The sequence below is a fragment of the Schistocerca cancellata genome, chromosome 5, assembly GCF_023864275.1.
Source record: "Schistocerca cancellata isolate TAMUIC-IGC-003103 chromosome 5, iqSchCanc2.1, whole genome shotgun sequence".
Lineage (NCBI taxonomy): Eukaryota > Metazoa > Arthropoda > Insecta > Orthoptera > Acrididae > Schistocerca > Schistocerca cancellata.
The window spans coordinates 601,000,898-601,020,926 of NC_064630.1; the positions used below are offsets into that span (position 1 = coordinate 601,000,898).

Below are 20,029 nucleotides of genomic sequence, written 5' to 3' on the forward strand. Positions count from 1 at the left end.
GCAAATTCTTCCGATGCCTTTGAACGTGGCCAAGATGGTGACTACATACTGATTCTTTTATGTTAGTGGCTGGTAAAATACTGCACTGTGATTGACTTTTGATATCAATGGCTCATAAAATACTGAACTATAATTGCCTGTTTTGCAGGGGTGTAGCTCATGACGTCGTTATGATGATGATGGTATCATAGGTAACTAATTATTGTTTGGGGGTTTCACTTTGTAGTAAGTGGGTGTAGCTCATGACGTCATTTTGACGATTATGATATCATAGATGGCAGGCCATTGCTTTGGAGTTTCACTTGGTGATAAATGGGCTGTATAGTAAGTAGCCACATCACTTACTAACAACTTTACATCTCGTCTGACAGTAGTTTAGAAGGCCCAATAAGCTGGATTCAGGAAATGGGTACTCGCTTGAACAATTATTTAAATGAATATCCCGCCTTCTGAACCTCCATCTGAACACATCCAATTAGGTTCAGGATGTGGTAGGCACCCCTAAAACTTTGGACGTTTCTAGCTCATAATTAAAACTGAAAAAAATTGGACTTAGATAGACATGTACGTTGTGATTTAAATACATGTCCTACATGACTTAAAAAGTTTTTGTTCTGTGTAAAACATTATAAATCGTTCTTGTCACTCTCCGTAAAATAGCTAAATAAATTATGTCCAGAAATCTGTAGAACAAGTAAGTAACCTCCGTTGAACTTTTGAAATAAATTTTCTGTTCACAAAAATCTTACCTGAATCAGGCATTGTGTATTCCTTCAAGTATTAATTTTAATGACAGTATAGAAAATATCACTAAAACAGTCTTAACAGATTTTATTTGGTGATTCTGCAGGTCATTCTTAGTCATCATCTTGATAAGTCCATTGGTCATTTGTTTCCATCGAACGTGATTGAAAAGCCAGATGTGACATCAATCACAGAGACGGGTGCTAACTTCAGAGATGGTACATTCTGTGAGGTGGACGACATTTGTTACTGTACAGGTAAACTTCTCAATTAATTTACTGTCTCTGCGGATTTTATTCACGATTAATCGACATAGCTATGAATGTGCCACTGATATGCAAAAGTAACATATTTTACCTCAGTATATAATGGCTTCAGCCCACATCTGTGTAAGTGACTTGCATTTACACTTAGCTATGTGTTCAATTTAAGATCATATACCAAGGATAGAAGTACTGCATTTTTTAGTGATAAGCAGTGTTGCCTTTATTGCTCACAATGAACCAGATTTTGAAATTTAAAGGTAATTAACATTAATTTTTATCACTGGAACACACGATTTACTATAGGACTGTGACATGAAAAATATGACACATACATAAAATAAGTTACTGTTATGATGTAATGAGCGAAGTGAAGTTGCACCATGAGCAACATAGGTAATCCAAATTAGATGTGTCTTCCATTTGAAAACATAATTACTCCACTCGAAGTTGAGACGCCTCCTCTAGACTTATTTACTTTATTTTCTAGTACTATGACTGCTTTTAGCTACCAAGGTTGAGCCTCCGTTAATAACCAAATGTAAATGGCCTTGGTGTCTGTAACCGGTCTTGATGATAGAAAATACAATTGAAGCTGGTGCTGTTATTTGATGACAGAAGAAGCAAAACGTTCTAAGGGCCAAACCTAATATTTGTCAGGAGATTGTAAGATCAACGTATCTCTGTTTGTACGTAACTGATTTGTATCCAAAAGACTGAACAGGTATTCCGATACCATAGGGTTATGCTGCTCATCACATCACTGCGAAAAATAATGAGACAAATTACAAAAATTAAAATTTTCTGAAACATAATTTTTGCAGGCGTAATCGGTCTTAAGATAATTTTAGAAATACAATAAAAACAGTCTACACCAAATAAAATAGAAATTTTTTGAGAAGGTTGCCGCTTTCGATCAATGTTCGCTCATCTTCAGACCATTGGTGCTCCATGTCACCATACCCAGCAGTCGGCAAGGAGCAATGGTGTGAAGATGATCAAATATTGATCTAAACCGGTTACCTTTTTTGAAATATAGTTTTTTGTGAAGTCTAGACTGTTTTATTATATTTTTTAATTAGAAAATTAATATTTTATTAACAACCTTCGTTCCTGGAATATGACTGGTTTTAAGTACTGACAAGAAAGTTTTTGCAAGTTGATTCTTGCAAAGACGGAAACAGCAACCAGCCACTGATAACAAAAACAAAATGTATTTATATAAATAGCGTCGTTACAGTTATCGAACCGACAGGTTCATCTTCAACCGACTGCTCATGTTTATATTACGTTTCTGTTGTTGTTTCCTTTACTTTTAGGCTGTTTTTACAACAAATAATGTAAACAACATTACATTAGTGTTTCGATGTTTTTTCAACAGTTAACGTAAACAACAACAAAAACTTAATATAAATGTGAAGAACCCTCTGAAGAGGAACCATCGGTTCGAACTCAGTAACGATGCTATTTGTGTAAATAAGTAGCATTATTGACAGTGGCTGGTTGCAGCTGTATTTTGTAGACAACCACGGTCTCAAAAATGTCGTATTTCCACAAAATAGTGGGAAGAAAACTTTTCTTTCAAGTGCCATTAATACTGGCATGGGGTTTTTCACACGCTGAACTGTAGTTAACAAAAATCACTTTTCGTATCTTTTAAATTTTGAAATGCGGAGGGAAGCACGCCGTCTACTAATGCATGTCTGAAAGACTTTTCCTATGGTTTAACACTTGGATGACATCAAGGGACATGCAACAGAGTACTGGGAACAAAACAGAACTGAAAACGCACATTAGGAAAAAATGCCACTTACAATGCTTTCCATTCCCCTCATCATTTTCTCCAAGTAATTTCTACACTTAAGGGCCCTGCACCATAACGTTCAACATGCTGGACAAGAATGTTTTTACATGAGTGCTTGCTGTCGAATCTTGAGAGAGGTAGAATTGTGAGAATATCAAACTCTTATCCAGGAAAGCTACAGTCTAAACATTTCTCACTGTCAAAATCCGGCAATTCCGTGCTTGATATCAAATATAAAGAGTGAAGTACTCACGACAATTCTCACACAATAAAGGTGCGAGCGTAAAATTTTGAGACGTTGTCGCAATAAACCCTAAATCTGTAATGTTGCACGACTTACTTACATTTGTCTTTCGCTGACAACGTTATACCAACTGTGCCATCCAAATTGGACTCTCGTAAGTCTCAGTTCGGAAGAAACTCGTGTGTTCTGGTAATGATATCTCCATCATATCCATTCCTCCATGGTTGCACGTTCAAAAGGTCCACACAAACGTGTTAGAACACGTTACTCGTAAGTTGAGTCTTTGAATCGCGTAGTGGAGTCCCCGCTTGGGATTGATAGAGTGATGGGCATATTACTTTGCCTGTGTGCGACATATCTTTGTAAGTTATTATATCTTATAACGAACTTAGCTCATTGTTTACTTTACTGCAGACCTAATATTGCTACATGGTATAAATGTAAACATACCTTTGTTGGTTTTGCAGTCTAACCTCTTGCTACATTCTTTCATCTTTCTTCGTTTTGTATTTCTTAAATGTTGTTGTTGTTGAGGTCTTCAGTCCTGAGACTGGTTTGATGCAGCTCTCCATGCTACTCTATCCTGTGCAAGCTTCTTCATCTCCCAGTACCTACTGCAACCTACATCCTTCTGAATCTGCTTAGTGTATTCATCTCTTGGTATCCCCCTACGATTTTTACCCTCCACGCTGCCCTCCAATACTAAATTGGTGATCCCTTGATGCCTCAGAACATGTCCTACCAACCGATCCCTTCTTCTGGTCAAGTTGTGCCACAAACTTCTCTTCTCCCCAATCCTATTCAATACTTCCTCATTAGTTATGTGGTCTACCCATCTAATCTTCAGCATTCTTCTGTAGCACCACATTTCGAAAGCTTCTATTCTCTTCTTGTCCAAACTATTTACCGCCCATGTTTCACTTCCATACATGGCTACACTCCATACAAATACTTTCAGAAATGACTTCCTGACACTTAAATCTATACTCGATGTTAACAAATTTCTCTTCTTCAGAAACGCTTTCCTTGCCATTGCTAGTCTACATTTTATATCCTCTCTACTTCGACCATCATCAGTTATTTTGCTCCCCAAATAGCAAAACTCCTTTACTACTTTAAGTGTCTCATTTCCTAATCTAATACCCTCAACATCACCCGACTTAATTCGACTACATTCCATTATCCTCGTTTTGCTTTTGTTGATGTTCATCTTATATCCTCCCTTCAAGACACCATCCATTCCGTTCAACTGCTCTTCCAAGTCCTTTGCTGTCTCTGACAGAATTACGATGTCATCGGCGAACCTCAACGTTTTTATTTCTTCTCCGTGGATTTTAATACCTACTCCGAATTTTTCTTTTGTTTCCCTTACTGCTCGTTCAATATACAGATTGAATAACATCGGGGAGAGGCTACAACCCTGTCTTACTCCTTTCCCAACCACTGCTTCCCTTTCATGTCCCTCGACTCTTATAACTGCCATCTGGTTTCTGTACAAATTGTAAATAGCCTTTCGCTCCCTGTATTTTACCCCTGCCACCTTTAGAATTTGAAAGAGAGTATTCCAGTCAACATTGTCAAAAGCTTTCTCTAAGTCTACAAATGCTAGAAATGTAGGTTTGCCTTTCCTTAATCTAGCTTCTAAGATAAGTCGTAAGGTCAGTATTGCTTCACGTGTTCCAGTATTTCTACGGAATCCAAACTGATCTTCCCCGAGATCAGTTTCTACTAGTTTTTCCATTCGTGTGTAAAGAATTCGTGTTAGTATTTTGCAGCTGTGGCTTATTAAACTGATTGTTCGATAATTTTCACATCTGTCAACACCTGCTTTCTTTGAGATTGGAATTATTATATTCTTCTTGAAGTCTGAGGGTATTTCGCCTGTTTCATTCATCCTGCTCACCAGATGGTAGCGTTTTGTCAGGACTGGCTCTCCCAAGGCCGTCAGTAGTTCCAATGGAATGTTGTCTACTCCGGGGGCCTTGTTTCGACTCAGGTCTTTCAGTGCTCTGTCAAACTCTTCACGCAGTATCGTATCTCCCATTTCATCTTCATCTACATCCTCTTCCATTTCCATAATATTGTCCTCAAGTGTATCGCCCTTGTATAGACCCTCTATATACTCCTTCCACCTTTCTGCTTTCCCTTCTTTGCTTAGAACTGGGTTTCCATCTGAGCTCTTGATGTTCATACAGGTGGTTCTCTTACCTCCAAAGGTCTCTTTAATTTTCCTGTAGGCAGTATCTATCTTACCCCTAGTGAGAGAAGCCTCTACATCCCTACATTTGTCCTCTAGCCATGCCTGCTTAGCCATTTTGCACTTCCTGTCGATCTCATTTTTGAGACGTTTGTATTCCTTTTTGCCTGCTTCATTTACTGCATTTTTATATTTTCTCCTTTCATCAATTAAATTCAATATTTCTTCTGTTACCCAAGGATTTCTACTAGCCCTCGTCTTTTTACCTACTTGATCCTCTGCTGCCTTCACTACTTCATCCCTCAAAGCTACCCAATCTTCTTCTACTGTATTTCTTTCCCCCATTCCTGTCAAATGTTCCCTTATGCTCTCCCTGAAACTCTGTACAACCTCTGGTTCTTTCAGTTTATCCAGGTCCCATCTCCTTAAATTCCCACCTTTTTGCAGTTTCTTCAGTTTTAATCTACAGGTCATAACCAATAGATTGTGGTCAGAGTCCACATCTGCCCCTGGAAATGTCTTACAATTTAAAACCTGGTTCCTAAATCTCTGTCTTACCATTATATAATCTATCTGATACCTTTTAGTATCTCCAGGGTTCTTCCATGTATACAACCTTCTATCATGATTCTTAAATAGTGGAGCATAATTTTTTGTACATCAGACAAAGCTAGTGCACCTGATGCGGGACATATATGAGAGAGACGAAATACACTCATACATAAAAAAGAATGATTCCAGTTCCAAAGACGGCATGTTTTGACAGTTGTGAATGCTACCGAAACATAAGTTTAATCATCCATGGTTGAAAAAAGCTGACACGAAATATTTGCAGGAGGGAAACCGACACCAAGAAACACCAGTCTGTGTTCCGAAGAACTGCAGGTATAAGTGAGGCGATACTGACACTAAGACTTCCTTTAGGAAATTTATTAAACTGTGGCAAACCTACATTTATAGTATTTGCACGTTTAGATAAATCTGTTTAAAGTTTTGTCAGGCATACAATGTCTGAAACTCTGATCTTAGCAGTGGTAGAATACGAGGAGCATAAGATTATTCACAACTTTTATAGAAATCACATTACAGTTATAAAACTCGCAGAACATGAAAGGGAATCCTAGCCCTGATGTTATTCAGTCAGCACATTGAGCAAGCTGTAACGGAAACCAAGGTAAATTTGGAAGAGAAATTAAAGTTCACGAAACAGAAATTAAAACTTCAAGATTTCCTGTGAAATAATTCCCCCAGGATGGTAAAGGGCATGGAAGCTCATTTGAAGGCAACGAATAGTGTCATTAAACCGGTTTTCAAGGCGAACAACAAAAAAATTGAAACACGAGAAATGGATTGTAGTCGAATTAGATTAATCGATTAAAATGTTACAAGTAAAATTAGTGGACGACTCTTGCATTTTCAGCTGTAAAATGTCTAACTACGGTGGAAGTAGAGTGGATATACACTACTGGCCATTAAAATTGCTACATCAAGAAGGAATGCAGATGATAAACGGGTATTCATTGGACAAATATTCTATACTAGAACTGACATGTTTTTACATTTTCACGCAATTTGGGTTCATAGATCCTGAGAAATCAGTACGACCTCTGGCCGTTATAACGGCCTTGATATACCTGGTCATTGAGTCAAACAGAATTTGGATGGGGTGTACAGGTACAGCTCTGCCCATGCAGCTTCAACACAATACCACAGTTCATGAATAGTAATGACTGGCGTATTGTGACGAGCCAATAGCTCGGCCACCATTGACCAGACGTTTTCAATTGGTGAGACATGTAGAGAATGTGCTGGCCAGGGCAGCAGTCAAACATATTCTGTATCCAGAAACGCCCATACAGGACTTGCAACATGCGGTCGTGCATTATCCTGCTGAAATGTAGGGTTTCGCAGGGATCGAATGAAGGGTAGAGCCACGGGTCGTAACACATCTGAAATTTAACGTCCACTGTTCAAAGTTCCGTCAATGGGAACAAGAGGTGACCGAGACGTGCAACCAATGGCACACCATATCATCACGCCGGGATATACGCCAGTATGGCGATGACGAATACACGCTTCCAATGTGCGTTCACCGCGATGTCACCAAACACGGATGCGACCATCATGATGTTAAACAGAACCTGGATTCATCCGAAAAAATTACGTTTTGTCATTCGTGCATCCAGGTGCGTCGTTGAGTACACCATCGCAGGCGCTCCTGTCTGTAATGCAGCGTCAAGGGTAACCGCAGCCATGGTCTCCGAGCTGATAGTCCATGATGCTTCAAACGTCGTCGAACTGTTCGTGCAGATGGTTGTTGTCTAGCAAACGCCCCCATCAGTTGATCAGGGATCGGTACGTGGCTGCACGATCCGTTACAGCCATGCGGATAAGATGCCTGTCATCTCGACTGCTAGTGATAAGAGGCCGTTTGGATCCAGCACGGCGTTCCGTATTACCCTCCTGAACCCACCGATTCCATATTCTGCTAACAGTCATTGGATGTCGACCAACGAGAGCATCAATGTCGCGATACGATAAACCGCAATCGTGATAGGCTACAATACGACCTTTATCAAAGTCGGAAACGTGATGGTACGCATTTCTCCTCCTTACACGAGGCATCACAACAACGTTTCACCAGGCAACGCCGGTCCATTACTGTTTTTTGTATGAGAAATCAGTTGGAAACTTTCCTCATGTCAGCAAGTTGTAGGTGTTGCCACCGGCTTCAACCTTGTGTGAATGCTCTGAAAAGCTAATCATTTGCATATCATAGCATCTTCTTCCTGTCGTTTAAATTTCGCGTCTGTAACACGTCATCTTCGTGGTATGGCAATTTTAATGGGCAGTAGTGTAACATAAATACACCATCAGCAAGAAAACCATTTCTGAAGAAAATACATTTTGTTGACACTAAATGTAAATTTAAATGTTAAAAACTATTTCATGAACGTGTTTGTCAGGAGTGTAGCCTACTGCGGAAGAAACGTGGATGATAAATTGCTCAATTAAGACAGCAGAATCTTTTGATAGGTAGTGCTACAAAAGAAGACTGACAATTAGGTGGATGGACAGAGTAATTACAGAGATGAAGAAAATAAATTTATTGCAGTTGAGAAAAACAGGATGATACATAGGGCACCCACAGGCATCAATAAATCGTCAGATTCGTATTATTTGTGGAGGGAGGAGGTAAGAGGGACGGAGGACTAGCATGCGGAGTAGCTGCCTCACGCCAGTCTTCGGACTAAAGAGCACAAAAAACAAGAGTCTGAAATGCGAGCTACAGCCTGCTACGTTGATAACACCTAGCGGCTTTTCATTGTTTTCCCATACGTACAGTTTTTTGCGTTGTTTCGGACGTTCTGCCATCTCACTTTTCGCCTCTGTGGCTTCTGTTCTCCCGGCGCAGGCTACAGCTACTCGTTCCCGTTCCTGACGCCGGACTGCGGCGTCCAGGTGGAGGCGGACGAGGTGCACCCGCTGCTGATGCACGTGGTCAGTGTGGAGCGACCCACGCTGGCCTTCATCGGCCTGCCCTTCATCGTCTGCCCGTTCGCTCTCTTCGACCTGCAGGTGAGCGGTGGCTTATTGTCTGCTTTTCCCTAAAGTAGTGACCAGTGTACGCCAAGAACAGATTTCATTTGCAGACGAAGGCGTCTCTTTCATATGATAGATCACAGCAATCAGTCGTCTTTTCCTTTCAGACTGTATTAGGCAAGTTTCTGGCCATTATCAGTGTACTATTTCATAGTATCAATGCACGTCCTAGTATGTCAGTCACCTGTTGTTCGGGTTTCTGTCACAGTTTGTTGAAGACGTCTTGAACGAAGTAAGACAGAAGCCCGAACAACATGAAACTGATGTACCAGAACATGCATTGATACTGTGAAAGCCGGTTGGAGTGGCCGTGCGGTTCTAGGCGCTACAGTCAGGAGCCGAGCGACCGCTACGGTCGCAATTTCGAATCCTGCCTCGGGCATGGATGTGTGTGATGTCCTTAGGTTAGTTAGGTTTAATTAGTTCTAAGTTCTAGGCGACTGATGACGTCAGAAGTTAAGTCGCATAGTGCCCAGAGCCATTTGATACTGTGAAATAGTGCAATGGTAATGTCTAGGTGCTAGCCAAAATGTAGATTTGCTTAATAAAACCAGAAAGGAAAGAACGACTTATTACTGTGCTGTATCGTTTGAAAGTCACTTCACGCTGTTTGAGTGCACCCACATTCCTAATGGAAAGTGGTTTGATGAACGTGACTTTGTCTCTGGTTTTCTTTAATACTTCCGTATTCCAACAGAAACTCTGATTTCCCTACCAAAAAGAAGTCGTTTCACCATCAGTGATATTTTCAGTGACATAATGGTTAACTTCCATTTTCGCTTTTGCCTTCTTTAGTCGTTTTACTGCATACTGTATTAACCCTTAATAGCGCTGAAATTTATATTAGATGTTACCGAATTTCGGTTTTTGAGAAATGTGTATTATGATATAGCAACTCTGTAGTTTATCTCCTCTTACTTTTGACCACAATCAGTTGTTTCTCAAAATCTATAAATGTAGAGTGGAAATAAATAACAGGTTAGGTGACGAAAAGATATTTTTTAGTTAGAACCGAAAAACCAAGCTAAGTGCTGTTGAAAACAACCTGAAAGCTACGACCATTTCTAGTAGTGCATATATGACCCGAAGTATAACATGAGCAGTTTGTGACGGTCCACCAGTGAGACTAAAGATGGATAAGTGCCACAAAGTTTTGTAGCAGTTTGAAAAACTTAGGAGCCTGAAAGAATGTTAGAATGTCAAGTACATAAGGAACTTATGAAACTTACGGTCAAAGCGGTACCAAGCAATCCATTTGTGATTACTAAGCTCCCACCTGACGACAACTTTATTTTAAATAATCATCCGATGCATATATTGCACAACGAAAATAAATGTTTACAAATGCAGTCAGATTCCAGTTAAAAAATTACACCTGGTGTTGCCGAGACGAGAACAATGTCTGACGAACTAGAACACTGGAGTACCTGCATGATTTTCAAGAAAGGAACTTAAACAATTTTGCAGTAGTTGTGTTGCTATTACTGTAGAAAAATCAAAACATATTGTGGAGGTTTCTTCATTAAAATATTTTTGTCAAAACAAAAAAAGCCGAATAACTGGGAAACAGTTGTTTAGCACTTAGTCTGTTATTGATTTCCATTCTAAAAATATGCTTTACTGATAGTAATATCCATCTTGCAGTGTGGATAATATTTATGAGCAGAGATGGATGAGAATAATTAATTGAGTTAGCTGTCCAATCTGTTGCCACTTCCCCATCAGCCGATAAAAGACATTTTATCTGCAGATCTGTGCTCTGACCATGGCAGCTTCTGAGATCGAACCTACAGCAGGTGTTTCTTCCATAAGAAGTTATATCATAAGGGACAGGAGGAAGGCCACAAACTAGCCACAGAATAACTGTAAATCAATGTAATAATTACATACTAAACGTTAAAACACTCCTGAATGCGAGGTAGCTTTGCTACAGCATGGGAAGACACCAGTCCAAAATTCTGGGTTACTAGTTTGTTGCGCAGCCTTGCACGGGGATTTCATCCAGACCACGTAGAGTCCTAAGCAGTGGAACGTGAGAAATCGTTATGAGAAAAAGGTACGGGAGATTGTTGTTGACACTGGAATACCAACGACGCTAATCACGGCAACTGTCACCCCATGAGCATCGATGACTTGTTTGTGGACAGTTTGCAAAGCAAGCTGTGTACGCGCTTATTTAGGTGGTCCTGAAAGATGACGTGCATACTGTAGCGCTGCAAGGGGATTCCTACCACTACATTTTACAAACAACTGATTCCTAAGAAATGGAAGCCCGTTCGTGCTAACTAAATGTGACAGCTACTTCTGCATTAACGATTTAAAAACACTTTAGAATAAATAAAGCAGCGAATGGGAGTCGCTAATGAGTGCTAGTTGAAGTACATAATGATGTAGAACTACTGAAACGTGTCAAACAGGTGATGTAATATGGGTTTACGAATATGACAGCAATACTAACACTTATTGCTTCCAGTGACTGCATCCCGGATCACCAAGATCGAAAACAGCTCGACAAATGCTGGAAGATGAAGGTTACGCGCACTGTGTTCTTCGTTTCGTGACACAAGAGTGAGAATGTCTGTCGTTTCATGTCGTCCGTTATGCTGAGACCAGAGTTTGAGCTGACCATCTCTACCTGAGAGGGGCATGTGCAGACCCAATTGGATGGGATCCTCCAGTACCGCTGCGAGCGTGAAGTTCAGAATTCTTCTCAAATGACAACAGTTTAATCGTTGCTTCCGTGCAGGGAGTCGAGGTCGACGACCGAGCTCAGGAGCCGCGCCTTAGCGCGCATCGACTGTATTCACAAAGACAGCAGACGCTGCTGCAGCGAAACAACAGCCGGTACCGTGTATAGCCTTTAAATGTGATATATACGTATGACATTTTTGGCTGGGAGTCCCCTTCTCGGGAGTTCAGCCACCTGGTGTAAGTCATGTTATTCGACGCCACTTCCGCGACATGCGCGTAGATGATGATAATGGACTCGCATGCCGGAGGATGATCGTTTAAATCCGCGTCCGGCCATCCATATTTAGGTCTTTCGTGATTTTCGTGTTTGACTCACCGCAAATGCTGCGATGGTTCCTTTGAAAGGGGAAGGTCGATTTCCTTCATTATCCTTGACACAATGTGTGCTTGTGCTCCATCTCTAATGACATCGATGTCGACCGGACGTTAAACCCAATCGTCCTTCCTTCTGGCGAAAGACTGGAGTGAGCTTGGCAGCGAGTAGCTGACGCCTGGACACACGTATACAGCTAGTAGCCCCAGGCCGCTGGTAGGGATGTGCAGACGCCCCACATTGAAGCCAGGATCCTCAAAGACGGACTAGTGTGTCAGACAATGGCACTCAATGGACGACCTCGCCTCGCCAGTACCATCCTGGAACCATCAGGGCTAGCTGGTGGCTCTTATACCAGAGGCTTCACCTGTTTGAGGAGCCAGCTGCAAGTGGCTCTAACTGCTTGGTCAAACACTCGGAGACACGGTCGTGGCCTTGGTGATAGCCAGAAGTGCAAGTTCTGCTAATAGGTGAGTGGGAAGCATTTATACTTGCTCGGGTTGGCTGTGTGTGGCAGGAGCCCACTTCTCGTCACATAGCCAGACAGGAAAGGGCAGCATAGTCCTATAATTTGTAGCAATGTAGGCCACTGCTGATGGTGCAAAGCTTTGGTGCAGAAAGCTACGGCAGAATTACAGTGAGGCGACAAAAAGTAAAGGGATAGCGATATACACATATGCAGATGACGATAGTATCACGTGCACAAGGTATAAAAGGAGTTGCATTTGTATTCAGCTGTACCATGTGAAAAGCTTGCGACGTGTGTCTGATTTTGTTCCCAGCTAGGCATACGTTACAAGGCTGGAACGTGTTTTACTTTGTTTTTGATTTGAGCATAGCTGCTCTAAATTCTGTCCATTGCTTTCTCGCATCGTAATTTTACGCTTTATCAAAATTTCATACTGACGAAGACACCCTTAGTCGGTGTCGAAACGTAGGTTAGTGTATCAAATAGTTATTTTCAATCGGTTGGCCGTATAAATCCTGTGTTTGAAAAATTATACACGGTTTCTAAGAAACAGCATGTTTAAAACTGTAAAACTTCCAAACAACAAAAATTGACTTTTTTTAACAATACTTCGTACAGTTTGTCATGTGAAAATGCAGTTTGTTCTCGCGCCAAAGAAAGTGGCACATTGAACTGGCCATATATCTCTGCTCACTCAGCGCCCTCTGTTGCAGTCGCGGTTCTTCGTTGCCGTGCTGGACGGTCGCTGCAGCCTGCCCGACACCGACACTATGCGACGCGACGCCGAAGCGGAGAGGCGTCGGCGCCGAGACGAGGGCATACGGCCACACTACCTGGGGCAGGAGCAGGTGCCCTACCTCAACCGGCTGGCAGACCTGGCTGGGGCGCAGCGCCTGCCGCCGGTGGTTTTTAAGCTCTTCGAGACCGTCGCCTACCGGCTGTACGATGACCTGGCCAACTACCGCCGTCATAATTTCCGCATAGTAGACAGTGAAACTTTCCAAGAGATTGCTTGATTACAAGCGCCTGTAGGTTTTCTTAGATATTAGTTTATTCTTTACATGTCATGAAAGCTGTAACAGTCTGGCAATGTACCTGATGCTAACTGAATTCAAAAACACAAGTGGAGGTAGACGTGTATAATCGTTGAAGTAGTATGCCTCCAAGTAAAAGTTATCAGTTCGCACAAATTTACGTTTTGAAAACGATGCGAGGAAGATTGCTCGTTAGGAAATAAGTATATCTAGATGATAAACTTGAAGCAGTAAATTTCGAGAACTTGAAAAGGCGCATTTTGTTCAATGAAACTCGATCGGTGGAATACCAAATGGAGATACGAATCTTCTTCTTCTTCTTCTTCTTCTTCTTCTTGCGCTACGGCCTCTGTAAGACCACGGATAGCCTCTTCGTGGAGTGCATTTTCCTCTTTGTCTCCCAGAACCTCTTCATTGTTTCTCTTCTTCTCTCCCGCTCTTCTTCAGATATCTTCAGCGTCCTTTTCTCCTGTCGGCTCCACTGGTGACGCTCGAATCTTTTCCCGTATTCTTCTCTGTCGTTGATCTCCGGCATATTGGTCGGTGTATATTTGTTCCTCCTATTTTCCTTTCCTTCGGCCTTGATTCCCAGTTCCATGCAGTCCTTCCGAAGTTCAACAACCCACATGGTTCCTATCTTTCCCCTTGTCCTCCCTGTTGTTTCCCACTCTCTCTTCTTCATTCTGTCCATACTCATCCTAACTACATGTCCAGCAAACTTTGCCCTTTTGAGTCTTATTTCCCCATATATTGTTCTCATATTCCGGTACAACTCTTCCCTAGGTCTTCGCAACCACCTCTTTTGGGACCCAGTATTTTTCTCTCTTCTTTCTCTAGTTCTTCTGCCCCATTTCTTCCTAGTGTCATCGTGTCAGCAGCATATAATGCTGCATTCCTCACCGTTGCCTTGCAATGGCTTATCTTTGCCTCTGTTGGTATCTTCTTTTTATTGTATATCTCTCTCGTCATACAGAAGGCCGACTTCATCTTCTTTATCCTATGTGTTATTCCCTCCTTGCTCCTGTTCCTTCCTGTTATAAATTCACCCAGGTATTTAAATTTTTCCACCATTTGCACAGTGCCGTCCAGTGTTTACCAGTCTGCAGTGGTATTTAATGTCTTTGTCTTGTTATAGGCGATCCTCAGGCCCATCTTTCTGGCTACCTTACTTAAGTTGTCGAGTTGTGTCTTTGCGTCTTTTTCCGTCTCACTTACTATTGCTATGTCGTCTGCAAAGGCTAGGCAATCCACTTGAACCCTGTTGTCCTTTTTGTCCCCCACATGGGACTTTGGTATTCCCATTTCCTAGTTTATTGCTCTCCACTGCCTGATCACTTCATCCAGTGCTGTATTGAACAACAATGGTGACAATATACAAGATACGAATATATATAATTAGTTCCTTTTGTATAACCTCTCTCCAGGAAGTTAGGTGAATGTGCCTATACTGCGAATTGATTGTTAGCTTACCTGACGTAGAAGTTACACAACTTTGAAGTAATCGCTGTCGACGGCAGTGCACTCCTGAGAATGGCTGACTAAAGCCTGGAAATTCTTGGCGAAGTTGTCTTCAGGATACCTCTCAGTTGATTGTTACTGTTAAACTGGATATATCGCGCCCGGTGGTCAAGTCTGTGTTTGCCTGCCGTGGCGTGTGGACGTTCGCTGTGGCTATGGGCAGCGGAGGGCTTGTATACTACGGAGTGTCTTTTATGCTGCAGGGATGTCTCCACCAAACTCTATCATTCCTTCCTGGAGGAGCGAAACACTGAAATTTAGTTGTGATTGGCACACGGAAAAGCCTGTCTCCTCTCGCTATTTGAAAATTGATGGACGGTCGCTCGATGTGGTATTCAGACTGAAAATAATATAAAATTTCTATATTCAAAATGTAACAGTAACGCACGCCGTTCTTGGCTTCCGACCTGTCAGAGCCTGTAATTTATCATCCGAAATGTCGCTCGATGAAATCGCAGAAATGCTTAGTTTATACGGGATAGTTTGCAGTATCAGAGAAGAAGTCTGGTCTGAACGCTTTTGGCATATCAAGCTGCCTTCATATCTCAACGATGTGAGGAGTCACCATAAGCGGAACATGCTTTGGATTCCACTTAAAAGTGTAGGTCCCCTTTCCCCGACTGTTTAGCGACACATAAGTAAACGAAGTGGCATCCAATTGAAAGAATTTCAGCAGGTATTTGAACCACACAAATTATTATTGTTAATATTACTGTTATTATTATGTTGTATGCCTGAAATGTTCAAACCTCTGGCTCTTCAGGACTGATTTTAGTTTGGGGCACAAAAAAAAATTCCAGGATAGTCAAGTCTGTGTAGAGGGGTGTGTGTTTGACGCCAGTCCCCTGTTGGTCAGGAACAGCTATATCAGACAGGCTGTGTGTGGCCGAGTATTATCGTCGAGAATGGTCCAGTCCTCTTGTTTGGTGTACTAGGGGCGCACTTGCTCGACCTGTCTCTCGTTCATTTCCCACTTCCTCTGCTTTCATTCGCATTGTTACACCACTATCCTGGGACAAAGGTTGTCTCAGTTTTTGTACGTTGTGCGGGGTGATTGCAGCTGCAGGCCAGTCAATACGGGTGCGTCTTCTATAGTGTTTCGCCCTTTTCGGAAGCGTTTAAATCACTCATAAACACACTTAGCGTGACAGCACGTCCTTGGTAAACTGTTATAAGCATTCCATGAGTCTCTTTCGCTGATTTTCCAAGTATGAAACAGAACAGCATATTCGTTCAGTGATCCATTTTGGGTTTCGACGGCCCATATCATTCCTTTATTCTACAATGCGCTAGTTACACACGAGAAGGACTCTCACAGTGCCACCGCTCGACAACTTACTCAGATATGACCTGCCCAGGGCGGGATTCGGCGGTGACGCATTCTTATGACCATGAACAGCATGACGTCACTGATCATAACTACTAGATGGAGACTGCATTTTGTCATGTATCAAAAACAGTACATCGTATTTAAATGCAAGACTTCCAGGCTCCGTACCACCACAGTACACTATTTCGATTTTATTGGGGATATCCAGCTTGAAAGCAGATCTCAGAAGAGGCAAAGTAACTTCACTTCGGTACAGGGTGACTAAATAAAAAGAATATGATCGTGATACACATACCATGAGAGTATTTCAGCATTTGTTTTCCATAAATGCAAATATTTTCCTTCTGGACATCAATTAAAACTGCAACTCAGATTCTAGAGTGGCTCTGGTCAACTTAACCCACCAGCCAACATGAAGAAGTATTGAGAAATGAATGCGTACTTGGCAGTCAACAATAACCCACAAGCTTACGGCTTACATTCTCACATGACTGTAAAATATAGTTGCAGACTTCGATACGCAGGCTCCGTTCTCGGTATCAGTCAGAATTATGAAATTTTCCATTTTCTGGTAAATATGTTGTCGCATATTGTTGATTGTGGACTATAATGCTGGCTCAGTTCAGTAGCGATCCAAATTATTGTTTTCTTTGCGATAACGATTTCGGATTTAAAGTTCTAAAACCTCTTCTTTCGTAAAGCCCAAAATTTTTGAAATGTCTGATGAGCCCACATTTAAAACAGAGGATTTTCCTGGGATATTACTGTTACGACGAGCCATTTATTTTTCATTGTACTCTCATACAGACTATCTGAGAAGTAACTGGGAAGACAGTAAAATAGATCTCCACCGAAAACACAATTTTTGCCGCGAAGACTATGGAACGCTTGCAGCGAAATGTGTTGCTATAAATTACTGGTGTGAGACGGGAATATCGTTATTCAGTCGCTATGACTTTCTTTATAACAGCGCTTCTCTGTCGTCAGTAAATGCCATCTCGAAAATTTTCTATTATAACTTAGTTCCATCTTTTGTAGACATATTCACATGCTTTCGTAGCATACCAATGTGTGAAAACCTTAGATTTGATAGGTTTAGGAGAACTGTTGAATCGAGAATTTTTCACATTCACTGAGCTTTCGTAAACGTTCTGCTCACTATGGTTACTCCCAGCTCATTCGCTCACTAAATTGAGTGTTCATATGCAGGTATATTTACGGCTAGTATTTTACGTATATACGTTCTCATTATATCGTCAGTGTTATTCTAATGCAGACATGCAATCATATAACTTCACAGCTCACACTGTCATGTTCTAATTTTAGTAAGTTAGGAAGGAGTAGCTCGGGAGATACTAAGGCATTTGAGAGAGTAGCAAAGCATTTTGTGGCCGAAGTAGTACATTGCAAACGCAATACACGCAATCCGCTTGCATCAGAGACACGTCTAGGAGCAGGAGGGTGCTTCCTCGTGCTGCGAGAAGAGTGAATTGGATCAAATAGCATCCATCTATCATACGCCACCCGAAATATGGAACCCATCAATCAAACATCCTTAAAACTAGGTCGTGTCTGTATCTGGAGAACGATTACGTCCACGTTTCCCCATCTGGATTTGCTATAATAAGATACTTAGAAAATATTTTTGCTGTTTCTGAATATCTGTGCATTAGGTAACTCATTTATACTATAGGAACGTCAACATCTATCGTAAATGTTGATGGGTATTTTCTGCAATAATAAATTCAGGGTCTGAAATGCTCAACTCGCTAACTCAAACTAATTTCCATAGAGTGTGTCCAGGATGGATGACCTTAATCTTGGGAGCCTTCTTATAGTCCACAGCTATTTCCTAGGAGCTCTGGAAAAAGTTTTGTAGAAAGAACTTCGTTTAATATGTATGAAACTCACAAGCACCGTTGTCAACAGGATTCTGTACGTGACGGTTTTCTGTTCAGAATAATCCTTTAAGATATTAGTCATGCCACGCCACATAAATGTACTCATGTTTTTAGATTTAAAAGTGGTACTACGTTCATAAATAAATAAAAATCTGTTGAATTTGTTTCTATATTTTACATGTTTGGTATCATAAGTGTTTTTTTTTTCTAGATTACATTTTACTTTACATATTTTGAGTATTTATTTATGTAACTTGTGCTTGATTTGCGGACACCAATGAATAATATACATTTAACTCGTTAATCACTGTCAGATACGAAGGCGTGCTCATACTGAGTAATGAGGGAGATTCCCCAACATACTCTCTATGAGAGAACGATTCAGCGAAGGATGAAGATTGTCGTAAATATCGTATGCCATGATGGGTACCATGCTCAGAAGTTTCTTGTTTTTCAGATTCAAAACTTCAACTTCTGCCTTTGATTCTCGATTTCTCTGTATTTAGACTCACATTATTAATCTGTAACCCACAACTGGTAACGGTGGGAGCTAGCAGGTATGAGTATTGCCAAACCATCAGTTTAATAAATCACGACCGATACGCGCTAAAATCAATTGCCTACAGAAATGAAACAGTTGTTGAAGCTATTATCAGAGAATGTCAGTCTGGGTTCTGAAGAAATTTAAGAACACTTGAGGCAATATTGATTCTACAATTTATCTTAGACGACTGGTTGGAGCAAGGGAAAATTGCATTTATAGGATATTTACAGGGTCTGCAGATCTCGAGAGAGAATGTGACCATTTTGTCAGGAATACATTCTGAAATTCTGAGGGTGGGGCATAGATACGAAGGAGCGATATATCTACTACAAATTATACAGAACCCATACTGCAATTGTAAGAGGCGAAGCACATGATACGGGGAGTGAGAGAGTATTGATTTCTATCCACTTTCCACTCAGTCTGAACGTAAAACAGACAGCAATGGTAACTATGAAGAAACATGGAAAAAGGATTAAATGTGGTGAGAAGAAATACAAGCTCTAAGTTTTACCGATGTCAGTGTAATTCCCTCAGAGACAGTAAAGAATTTGAAATGGATACTGTCTTGAAAAGAAGCTATAAAACGAAAATCAGCAAAACTAAAGCACGAATGATGACATTTAGCCGAATTGTATCGTAAGATGTTATGACGTTGAGGGAATTCGTCAGGAAATGAGACACAGTGTTGTAGACGAGTTATGTTATTTGGGGAACTAAACTATTGATGGTGATAAAAGTAAATATAAAAAGCAGACTGTAAGAAAATTTGTTTTTCTAAAACAAAGTGGTATTTTTTCGAAAACAAATTTTAGGCTTACGAAGTCATTTCCGAAAGTAATTGTCTGCAATGCTGATTTTTACGAGTTTGAAAAGCCGATACTAACAAGATAAGAACGGAAGCTTCTGACGTGTGGTGCTAGAGGAGAATGCTGAAGATTAGATGGTCGATTGGATAACTAATGAAGAGGTACTAAGTCGATTCGGGGAGAACATAAATTTATGGCACAAGCTGGTTAAAAGGAAGGATCGATTCATACAACACTTCTTGAGGTACCGAGCAATAGTTAATTCGTTAATGCATGATGGCACTGGATGGTAAAAATTGTAGAGGGATACCACATTTGACTAGAGTAAGGTGGTTCAACTGAATGTATATTTTGTAACTAAAACCGTTCGGATCCCTAAACAGATTTATTTATTCATTTATTACGCCACTTCGAGGAGTGTCACATCAGACATCATAAACTTTGAACTTGCGAAATAGGTTCAGTGTCAGTATTCAAGCCTATGCCTAATCGGATCTGATTGTAG

The 20,029-nt window shown here is 41.0% G+C and overlaps 1 protein-coding gene across 1 annotated transcript in view; it reads left to right on the plus strand.

Annotated features, from left to right (window-relative positions):
• LOC126187915 (senecionine N-oxygenase-like) overlaps positions 1-18,587 on the plus strand; it is a 46,356-nt gene extending 27,769 nt beyond the window's left edge. Inside the window, exons 5-7 of the mRNA XM_049929272.1 lie at positions 851-1,001; positions 8,668-8,831; positions 13,102-18,587. Coding sequence (XP_049785229.1) covers positions 851-1,001; positions 8,668-8,831; positions 13,102-13,404 — 618 coding nt within the window. The 3' untranslated portion in view covers positions 13,405-18,587. The remainder of the gene's footprint in view (positions 1-850; positions 1,002-8,667; positions 8,832-13,101) is intronic.
• Positions 18,588-20,029: the final 1,442 nt, after the last annotated feature.